This window comes from Triplophysa dalaica, chromosome 24 (assembly GCF_015846415.1).
Source record: "Triplophysa dalaica isolate WHDGS20190420 chromosome 24, ASM1584641v1, whole genome shotgun sequence".
Lineage (NCBI taxonomy): Eukaryota > Metazoa > Chordata > Actinopteri > Cypriniformes > Nemacheilidae > Triplophysa > Triplophysa dalaica.
In genome coordinates, this window is record NC_079565.1 from 7361797 (window position 1) to 7372918 (window position 11122).

General features: G+C 38.1%; 1 protein-coding gene across 1 annotated transcript; it reads right to left on the reverse strand.

Moving 5' to 3' along the window:
* Window positions 1–526: 526 nt before the first annotated feature.
* On the reverse strand, window positions 527–11060 carry efcab6 (EF-hand calcium binding domain 6). The gene is made up of 31 exons (XM_056739167.1): window positions 10486–11060; window positions 10220–10376; window positions 9927–10147; window positions 9711–9790; window positions 9534–9603; window positions 9312–9448; window positions 9013–9131; window positions 8717–8835; window positions 8464–8612; window positions 8299–8382; window positions 8052–8172; window positions 7782–7955; window positions 7578–7643; window positions 7084–7244; window positions 6890–7006; window positions 6593–6767; window positions 6403–6517; window positions 6184–6305; window positions 5060–5286; window positions 4895–4982; window positions 4705–4823; window positions 4462–4623; window positions 3908–4063; window positions 3607–3802; window positions 2128–2325; window positions 1810–2037; window positions 1534–1734; window positions 1266–1452; window positions 975–1159; window positions 752–901; window positions 527–671 (listed from the first exon to the last, which is right to left on the reverse strand). Exons 1-31 carry the CDS (start codon window positions 10522–10524, stop codon window positions 549–551), a joined length of 4446 nt encoding a protein of 1481 aa, XP_056595145.1. The 5' UTR covers window positions 10525–11060; the 3' UTR covers window positions 527–548.
* Between the last annotated feature and the right edge of the window lie 62 nt (window positions 11061–11122).

The window sequence follows — 11122 nt, forward strand, 5'->3', positions numbered from 1 at the left end:
TGATTTTAAAACATTATAACAGACTAAACGTTTTCTTAAAAATGTTTCTTACCTATCCCATTTAATAATTCATAAAAAAATGAAACTTTGGAGATGACTCTCATCAATTTATTGTTGGAAAATATGTTTTTATGTTTTGTTACATTGTTACAGTATCTTATTTGTTTTTATAGTTAATGCATTCAAAAGCAGATAAATAAAAACAAAAGAAATCATGAATCTAAAAAAACTTTATGGCCCGGTTTAACAGACAAGGTTTAAGGCTAGTCCCAGACTAAAATGAATGTTTGACCTATCTTAGTCGAATATAACTAAACTTGCCCTGAAATATCTTAAAATATATCAGTGCCATTTTTTTGTCTCAAGATCCACACCTGTAATGTATTCTTCTAAGGCATTTTTGTAAAAGCGACATAAATATCTTTATTTAACTAAGAAAGAGTCCTATCTTAAGATAAGATGTGTCTGTGAAACCAGGCCTACGAGTTTTTTACTGATACGAACATTTGTGACAGTTTCATAACACCACACCCACGAAATGTATTGACTTATTTTAGGAAAATGCGTAGAAAATCATTGTAGGAAATCTTCCCTGTGATATTCTTGTCGAAAAAAGATGTCAAATGAAAAAACTCTTCCTCAGACAGATTCACGCTGAACTGTCTCAGAACCTGAAATCCAACAACATTGCAAGATTAATGTCAGGTCATAAACCTGAAGTGTAATATTAAAACAAACAGGCACATTTTACCTTCCTGAAGTCTTGAAGAGAGATCTTTCCAGTGCGGTCTCTGTCAAAGGCGATGAATTTTTGCCTCATCTGCCTCCAGAATAGCTGTACGGGCTTAGAAATTCTCAGCATGGCTTCAGCACACTGGCCACTTAGTGGTCCAGGGCTCATCTGATGAATAACATCGAATTAGAGAGAGATAATGTGAGAAAATTCTTAAAAATCATCCAGTGTGTAAGCTTACCGGTGTCCTGGGTAGCTGCAGTTTGAGTCTATAGGTTGAAGGGTTGACCTGATGACCGAACATGAGCACAAAGTGCCGCAGGAAGTCAGGATACGAGAGACGTCCAGTGTTTTTGATGTCATATTTGACAGCCAGCTGCTCAAACTCAGTTGGACTCAGCTCAATGCGAAGGCTCTGGAGTATCTCTAAATAATTCACATTAGAGCAAACTATTTAACTTTGAAGCTATAATGCACATTTTTACATTTTATGAAGAAAGGTCTTTCGCCTTTTTTGGCCACAAAGATGTACCCAAGAAGGTCCCCGCATCTATCTCCCCAGTCCTCTCGGTGTCCGCTTCCCTGCACCTCCTCTGGATGTGCCTCCAACATTCTTGGATTCTGGGGCGCAGCTTCATCTCTACATCTTCACAGTTCAGCATTGGCGTCTGTCTTCTGTTTGACGTGGAGGGCCTACTAAGCTTCACTGGGCCTGGTGACTAAAAACCAGGGGTGAGATACTAGTAACAATACTCCCTCGACAAAGACAAAACAACATTTTCAAATGAAGTGATGCATACTGAAGAGTATCGGAATGCGGAGGGTGCTGTCTTGGGCCGTCGGAGGGATGCTGATCTATCCAGCGATGGTCTTGCAGAACCTGGTAAAGATCTACCAGCTTTTTCAATGTGTTTTTGTTCTCCACTGAACTTCTTCAGGAATTCTCGATATTCCAGATTTCCAAAGTTGTTAACTGGTAGCACTTTCCATAGGTTTTGAAACTGAAACAATTTGAACACATTTGAGACCATGTTGGATTAAAGACACACAGTTTGAGTTGACTCACATAGAATTACCTGATCGTCTGTTAGCCTCATGAAGTGGTGATCACAAATGCTCTTAAAGTCCTTTTTTGAGATTGTGTTTATATTGGCGTAGTCGAGGTCCATCATCTCCCCCGTGATGGTTTGGAGACGGGCCGACACAACCTCTTGTATTCTCCTCAAAACGTCGTTGATCAGTAATGGGCGGGTCTGATTCGGAAATCGCATCTTCTGGATTTTCTTGAGCCATTCATCTGCTGTCTGTCAGAAATGAGTCATTTCAGGTTTGAAAGCGTCCAACAAACTAGTCTGAATAAAGCAAATGTTTCTGTGTTGAGCAGTGTTTCTGACCTCTTGTTTATGGAGGTTAAAGACTTCCAGAAATTCTCTCCAGTCAACCAAAATCTCCTCCCCTTCACTCAAACCCAGTTTGCACAGTAACTTTCGGAACTGCATATCCGAGAGACGCACGCAGAAATGATTCAACACTTGCCGAAACTCGACTTGAGGAAGCATACCATCTCTAGTTTTATCAAAAGCAGCGAAAGCCTACAAAAGCAAAAGAAAAGATGAATTTAAAAATGTGTGATGCTGCTTTTTTCAAAGCAATACATGATTTATTTAGTTATTACAACTTATTTTAACAACATTTTATCAAGAGCTACGGAAAAATCGGATAAAGAACTGGCAGAAAATTACCAGTACATTTTCCTTTATTTTACGGACATTTCCATTAATGCTTGAATGCAATTTAATGCAGTGCAAAATGTAAAATACAGGTAAAACAACTGTAAAAATGAATATAGAAAATTCCTTCATATTAATAGAGTATATTGTGCCCTATTTTAACAGATTATTTTTGGAGTAAAACATTTTTCCATTTTTCTACCGCTTATCCGAACTACCTCGGGTCACGGGGAGCCTGCGCCTATCTCAGGAGTCATCGGGCATCAAGGCAGGATACACCCTGGATGGAGTGCCAACCCATCGCAGGGCACACACACTCACTCATTCACTCACGCACTCACACCCTACGGACAATTTTTCCAGAGATGCCAATCAACCTACCATGCATGTCTTTGGACCAGGGGAGGAAACCGGAGTACCCGGAGGAAACCCCCGAGGCACGGGGAGAACATGCAAACTCCACACACACACACACAAGTCGGAAGCGGGAATCGAACCCCCAACCCTGGAGGTGTGAGGCGAACGTGCTAACTAAAACATTTTTCAGAAATTGAAATACTTTTTTATAATTAAACACTGTATTGTCCATGTTGAAAAGCTTGTTTAATACATTTCATTGCTTAAATATTTCCAAGAACCACAGAAAAACATGAATGGTGACCAATAGTAATGATGACTTATGACAAAAATAAAAATGAATAAACTACGGAGACGGGGGGCACGGTGGCTTTGTGGTTAGCACGTTCGCCTCACACCTCCAGGGTTGGGGGTTCGATTCCCGCTTCCGACTTGTGTGTGTGTGGAGTTTGCATGTTCTCCCCGTTCCTCGGGGGTTTCCTCCGGGTACTCCGGTGTCCTCCCCTGGTCCAAAGACATGCATGGTAGGTTGATTGGCATCTCTGGAAAAATTGTCCGTAGGGTGTGAGTGCGTGAGTGAATGAGTGAGTGTGTGTGCCCTGCGATGGGTTGGCACTCCATCCAGGGTGTATCCTGCCTTGATGCCCGATGACTTCTGAGATAGGCGCAGGCTCCCCGTGACCTGAGGTAGTTCGGATAAGCGGTAGAAAATGGAATGGAATGGAAAACTACGGAGACATGTTTTCTGCCCAACAGCAATTATGTATTAAAGAATGTGTTTTTTACCTTGTAAAGAATGTCTGATGAAGCAGTTACCACCTCTTTAACTCGCTGTATGGTTTTTTCTGGGCTTAGCTCCTCTACATTCTCCACTCTTTCTGGAAAAAACTGATCTTCTGTCTCATTGGAGAATGGAAATCCAGTGACACGCTTCAGAAAATCAAGATACGGCAGCGTCTTGTGATGGACGTCAAACCCAAGACTGAAGAATTGAAGAGAAAATGGGGAAGAGAGAGAAAAATTGTTAAAAAGTCACTTCATGAGAAGCTATGTTTAGTAAGGATGTATTTGTATCGGGTGGGATTACAGGTTCAGTAGATCTTTGAGCTCTGTTTCCTTTAGCTGAAAACCATGTCTCTGTAGTAGTGACAGCAGGTCCCTTATGGTCACATGACCATCCCTGTTTTTATCCAGAACCACAAGGCTATCACTAACTTTCTCCAAGTCACTTCTGATCCACTTCCTACAAAAACAGTAACAATCTTATTATGTTACATATATAAGAAAGATTTTTGAAAGTAACCAAACAGTTCTTGGCCACCATTGACAACCATAGTAGAAAACATTACAATGGTAGTCGAACGTTTGCTTTCTAAATATCATCTTTTGTGTTCAACAGAACAAAGATATTTATAAAGCAATTTTTTTCTATGGTTGTAAATGGTGACCAAGAATTGTTTGGTTAGCATTCTTCCAAATATCTTTCTCTGTGTTCATCAGAATAAATACATTATACAGATTGAGAGTGAGTAAAGGACAGAATATTCATTTTGAATGAACTCTTCCTATAACATAAATGATTCAATGTACAAAAGTTGTAAGTAAATCAAAGTAATCTCACAAGACACATCAAGGTCTCACCTGAGGTTCTGCAGGTTGACTTCTGGGTCAGGTGTTGTCATGGAAACTACCTTATTTGTGGACTGTTCATGTGTGTCTGACTGACAATCTTCCTCTGGTTTGACTTTGAGCTTTCTTAGAAACTCTTCTTGAGTAAGAAAGCCTTTTCCCTCTTCATCATACCTGTAGTGTGGTTTCTAGTGTTATTCTGCATCATCTAGTAAATGTATTTTAGTTTTCAGACATGCTTGAGAGAGACGTTACCTGCTCCATAGTTTATCAAACTCATCTGGTGTGATGGGTAAACAGTATTTAAAAAGAAGTTGTTTCAGATCATTCCTGGTCGTGAGTCTTTCACCGTCTTCACCCGGATGACTAAAGAGCTGAAGATATGATTGTATGTGGTTAGATTGACTTCCATTTTTTTGAGAGAGCAGGAGTGAATGATAATTACCTTTAAGAACTCTACAGATCCTTTATGTGCAATGGCTGCAAGGTGGTCGTGTACTTGGTCACATGCATTTCCAAGCCACCCATCGCGCCTGAAAATCCATAAATTGGTCATCAAAGTGCTGAACTTTGGTTTTTACATAAAAAACTAGAGGAAGTTCATTCTTACAAGATGTTGTGTTGATGTAGTCTCATCTTTCCACCAGACTGGACTTTGTCGCAGAACTCGGCGTAGTTAAGGGTGGCGCCTGGTGTAAGGCCTAACAGGTCGAGCAATCTCTGATACTCACTTTGTTTGGTCACAAACATCAAGCTGTCAAACAGAGCCCTGAAGTCATTCCGATTCACTACGCCATCACGGTTGTTATCCATAAGACGAAAAGCAGTCAGAACATCCTGAATCCCAGTGTTTGAAAAATAAAAGTGTTTGAAAAACCAACATTATTTTTGCATTTTTGTTTTGTGATGCTGTTAGTACAACAATCACAGTGATGTTCATTTGAACAAAAAATGTGTTTGAAGGAATCATTTTGTTTAATTTTTGCTTTCCAAAAACATGACATTCTCACATTTTAAAGTGCAGTTTAAAATGGTAGTTCACCGGAAAGGAAAATATGTTCCGCAAAACACAAAAGAAGATATTTTGAAGAATGTTGGTAACCAAACAAAATTGATTTCAATTCACTTCCATTTTAGGCACACAAAACCACATTTCTTAAAACATCTTCTTTTGTGTTCTAAAGGAGAAAGAGTATATACAGGTTTTGAACGACATGAGGATGAATAACCGATGATTGCATTTTTATTTTGGGGTAAATCATTCCTTTAAAGGGATACTTCACCCAAAAATGTAAATTCTGTCATCATATACTCACCTTCGAGTTGCTCCAATTCCAAATCTGTATTTCTTTGTTCTGATGAACACAGAGAAAGATATTTGAAAGAATGCTTGTAGCCAGACAGATTTTGCCCCCCATTGACTCCCATAGTATGAAAAATACTGTTTGCAGTCATACATTCTTCAAAATGTCTTCTTTTGTGTTCAACAGAACAAAAAAAGGAAAAAGTAATTGTTCCTACTATGGTAGTCAATGGGGGGCAAGATCTGTTTGGTTATAAGCATTCTTCCAAATATCTTTCTCTGTGTTCATCAGAACAGGAAATGTATACATATTTGGAACAACTCGAAGGTGAGTAAATGATGACAGAATTTTCATTTTTGGGTGAAAGATCCCTTTAAGTTTCCAAATATTTTTGGTGGTCACTTCAAAAGTGCTCTGTTGTTTTTCATACCCCATGGTATTCCTTGATCTTCTTATTAAGTTGACTGAAGCAATCCTCAGCAGATAAAATGTTGGTAACTTCTTCAACTTCTATCTGTCTATCAGGTTCCTCATTTTTGTCTGATGTTGTTTCTGTGTCGAAGAGAATCCAGATACATCATGTGTTTCCAGCTTGTGGCAAGGTTCATTTTCAGACAACAGATTTAGTGTTCTGAAGAAAATATCTGACCTTCATAGCTGGTCACAAAATCAGCCACAGAAATCTGTCCACAGTTAAAACCTAGAGACTCGATGAGCATCTGAAACTGAGGCCCTTCCAAGAAGATTCCACAGTCGTCCAGAATCTAAAATCATGTAAAATATCTTGTAAAAGAGATAAATTAACAAAAAACATTTCGAATTTAGTAGTGAGAACCTACTTTACAGAAATCTCTGAGAGAGAGCACTGCAGCTGAGTTTTTCCTGGTGGACATCAGACAGTCCTGAAGGGTCAATCCTCGTCTCTGAAGCCTGTCTTTGAGTTTTCTCAAAACAACGTCCTGGACTGCTTGTGTTTTCATGTTGAAGATTTGAGCCTTGTGCGCCTGGTTTTCACTGTATACCCAAAATCATGTATCGTGTAGGACATAATTTCATCATCCAAACAAAAATATGATTTTAATAAATGACAAGTGTAAGTGTAAGAAGCCTTTTTGTTTTTTATATTATTTACAAACCTTTCAACTTTACAGAGACTCATGTTGATGCTGTCTGCTCTACATTCTGGAATACCTAAATTCTTTAAGAACAACTTGTAGTTCACACCTCCAGCCTCCAAACATGGTTCACAGAGCCTTTGAGAGCAAACATGAAAAAGTTAGTCAGTATTAGATTCCCGAGGCTTCACTGAGGCAAGAGAAAGGAAACTCACCTCCTGAAGTGATGTTCAGAGAGCGGTACTCCATATTCTTGGATCAGTCTCCTCAACTCTTCTGGAGGGATGATGTCACTTTGGTTTTGGGTCACGATGGCGATAGATTCGATCAGCATGTTACAATTCTCAGCAAGCTTCTCCTTAAGAATTTCTTCTACCTTTAGAAGCAGACAAGACCATTGACATATTATAACTACTAGTATAGTAAACGTAATCTAGTTCAAAATTAAAAATATATATAATTTTTTTATTAACCATTTATTCATTGACAGTCATTCCAAACCTGTATTACCTTTTTATTGTGCAGAACACAAAAGAAGATATTTGAAAGAATGTCAGTAACCAAACAACATTGGCCCCTATTGAATTCCATTGTACGGACACAAAACTATTGAGACATTTCTCAAAACATCTTCTTTTGTGTTCAACATAAAAAAGTCATATACAGGTAGAGCTTTTTCCTATTTACCATAACTATTCAGGTTACTTACTGTATTCTGTGTTGGTGTGGAAGTGTTTATTGGCGCTGAGCTCTTTTCATTGGGTTTCGTTGTATGCTGGAATTACCAAATAACACAGTTTTCATTCCACTAGCAGGTAATGTAAATAATAAACAATGTTTCTTTACACAGAATGTTGGTTTAGTAAAATTGTGATTAGGTGAACAAAACCTAGTTAAGCAATTCAGGTTTTACCATGTTTGGTCTTTGTTGATGTAGGAAGTCCAGGAATTGCTGGTAATTGATAACATCCACATGTTCTGCATCCATGTGGTCAGCAAGAACTTGAAATTGGTCATCTGTGACATTGATGCTGATGTTCTCCAAAGCCCAACGGAGTTCGTCCCTACTGATGAAACCAGTTCTGTTCTAAAAAATTAGGAACAAAAACAAACAAACAATTGTACAGTTTTTTCATAATCTTCATTTCAAATGTACAGTATATGGGGATTAGGTGAGACTTACTTTATCAACATTCAGAAATGTTTCCATCAAACAGAGCTCCTTATCAAGTATTTGTTGATGCAGTCTTGGTAAAATGGCTTCAACGCTGTGCACATTTACAGTTTCTGCAGTAGAATCTTTCCTGACACACACAATTACTTACATAATTACAGCAAAATACAACACAGGACACGTGCATATTAAAGCATTATGTTATACAGCTTGATTCATAGAAAACAAACTAAAACTTTATGGATGGCTGACTTACTGTGTTGCTATAGTTTGCTTGTCATCTTTGAACAACCCAAGAAACCTTCTCCATTTCAGAGGTTCTGTGGTGCTCACGCCAAATCTGTGAAGATAAATTACCACCAGGTGAATCTGAAAACATCATTCAAGTAGGTACTTACATAACTTGTTTTGATCTCAGTACCTGTTCAATAAACCACTGAATGTGCTGTCATCCATAGGGAAGAAAAAATTACTGAAGATAGACCTGAGATCCTCGAGAGATACAAGCCCACTGTCTGTGAGGTCAAACGCTTGCAAAGCTTTTTCAACAAGGTTGTGATTTTTCTTCATCTGTAAAATTCCGATCAGAATAAATAATACTGACTTTAATGAGATGCTTTACTGTATAAGTAAGGTAAAACAAATACATTCTGCAAAAAAATCTTCACACTTACTTTGCTCAAAAACTTGGTCTGAATTTCATCCAAGGTGTCTTTGGGCTTGCCTGAAAATGGTCTTAAACTAGTTTTACTCTTTGGTCTTGTGGCCAGACTGACAGCATCCCAGTTCAGTGCTGCAAAGGAATGAAGATTTTTTTACTAATATAACCATTATGATAAGCCAAAAGTTAGTGAGTACCAATCCTTATCATTAATGTCCCATTTTAATAATGTAAAGGCTGTAGGTTTGATTCCCAGAGAATATACAGAACAAACAAATGCATTAGAAGAAGCAAGCTGCATAGCCATACCCAGTTTTATAGAATCTGGAGCAATCTTTGTATAGTTTTCACAATCAACACCAAGCTTTTCAAGAAACTCCTTGTAAGATATTGTGTCAGCATTATTGGGGCTGTAGTATGACCATAATCTAAAGGAAAGAGAAACGTTTATGATTTTGGGAAAATGCGACATTTTATAAAGCATTCTGATTTTTAACAATTTAAATAAATACACAATTTTAATATAGTTCCACTAAACATTCAAAGAATAGAATTAGTAATAGCCTTACAAATGAAAGATCAAGACTACATAAATGAAGTATATGAACCTGTGGAATTCCTGTTGACTCATGGGAAAGCAGTAACCCTCTAACACTTTACGTAGCTCATGCTGCTGTATCTGCCCATCACAGTTGTAGTCAAACAGACGAAAAGCCCTGGTGATGTTTTTCAAATTGCCACCAATCTGAGATGATGAAAACATGGCAAAGTGACCATGGGCACTAAAGTAAACTGACCGTTAATAGTTATAAAATAAACGTATGCGACACCTTCTCTTTCAAATGGCACTGCAGATCTCCAAGCGACAAGTTTCTGTAACATGTACTCATGTATGGAATTCTGTAAAGAAATATATTGCCAAAATTCTTCACATAGACCTGCCATCTTAATACATGATTTAGTTCTTAAGTATAAGAATGAAAATGATTCATTTTACAATGACATACCTGTTCATGGCAGATGAGACCTTGCAATATTTTCCAAGAAACTCCATGTAGGGAATTGTTCTGTTCGCTCTTATTTCAAGCTGGTTACATTTTTATTGATTTTAAAACAGTTTAGAGAACAAATAAACATTTAATATGTAAAATCATTGTCTTAGTAGTAGTACAATATAACAAAATAAGTGCACCGGAGGCGGTTTTATCGTAATCTTTACATACCTTTGCCAACAGTCCCTCAAACTGAGACTCGGTTAGCGGAACAAGAAACCCCTCAATCACACGTCTGAATTCCCCTTTGGTGACAATCTTGTTGCCTTCCTGGTCGAACGCTTCAAAAGCGGCCTTCAGGTCATCTTTCTTGTCCTTGACTCTCTCAGACAGAAGATCTTCAATATCCACCAAAGAAAGATTTTCATCTGCCACTGACTGCACAGAGGAGGCTGCAAAAATAGATTTAAACATCGATGCTTTTCTATCACTACCAAGACAATGCATCACAGCAAAGGCCATACCAGAGTCAGATTTTAGAGAGTTCCTTCTTGAGAAATCTCTGGTGATTGTCCGTGAGGCACTTTTAGCCCTAGGGATGATTTCAAGTCCTTGTGTTATGGGCCTCAGATCCATATGGGCTGAGCTTGTACGTGCCTGTGCTGACCTCCCGGAATGCACCTGAATTAAGAAAAATAATGTACATTTAAATGTAAAAATGCACTTTTTGGGAAGTGCAAGTCATTATTTACTTAAAACAAAAAAATGATTTGTAAAACGTTATACTAACCTTACAAGCCCAGCCTTCCACAGCTGAACTCGGACGCATTTTTTTAATTATTATTAACACTGTCGGTATTCCTGTTTATGCCGAACTAAAGTGATTAAAGTCGACAAGTTCACGAGAACAGCCAGCCAAAGACGCTCTCTGTTGCTATGGAGACGGTCTGGCTATTGTATGTCAATCAGGAGATAAGCCCGCCTGCTGAAATGCGTAACCAACGCGTTAGCACGTGCCATTGCGATCAGAATAGAATACTTAAACCAAAAATTGTTTAATAAACTTGACTTTAATTAGTCTTGTAGTACATAAAATATAGATTTGGTCGCCCAAATTATGAGAGCCACTTCAGAAAAGTGGCATATGTGTGGAAGCACAATTTGATTGTTGCCTTGCCAACAACAACAAATAATAAACAATTGCCAAGTACTACAAGAACGATCGAAAGATATCGATAATCGATTGTATTTATATAATCTTGTGGATTCAAACAGATGTATATGATAAAGAAACATTTGCGCACGAAAGTCTAAATTTAGACGTTTATCTTTACCGATAGAAAAAACAACCAAGTAACGTTAATGCAGGAAAACGTGTGACGAAATTGGCATAACGTCCTTCTCGGCCAATCATCGTTTAGTTGGGC

What these genes read in the sequence shown, in the direction of transcription:
- efcab6 (XM_056739167.1), bottom strand. Translation starts at nt 10,524, where the DNA reads ATGCGTCCGAGTTCAGCTGTGGAAGGCTGGGCTTGTAAG. An exon ending in AAGCAAACTATAGCAACACA is followed by an intron (nt 8,173 to 8,298) that starts GTAAGTCAGCCA and finishes TGTGTGTGTCAG; the next exon opens with GAAAGATTCTACTGCAGAAA. An exon ending in AGATCAAGGAATACCATGGG is followed by an intron (nt 5,287 to 6,183) that starts GTATGAAAAACA and finishes ACTGGGATTCAG; the next exon opens with GATGTTCTGACTGCTTTTCG.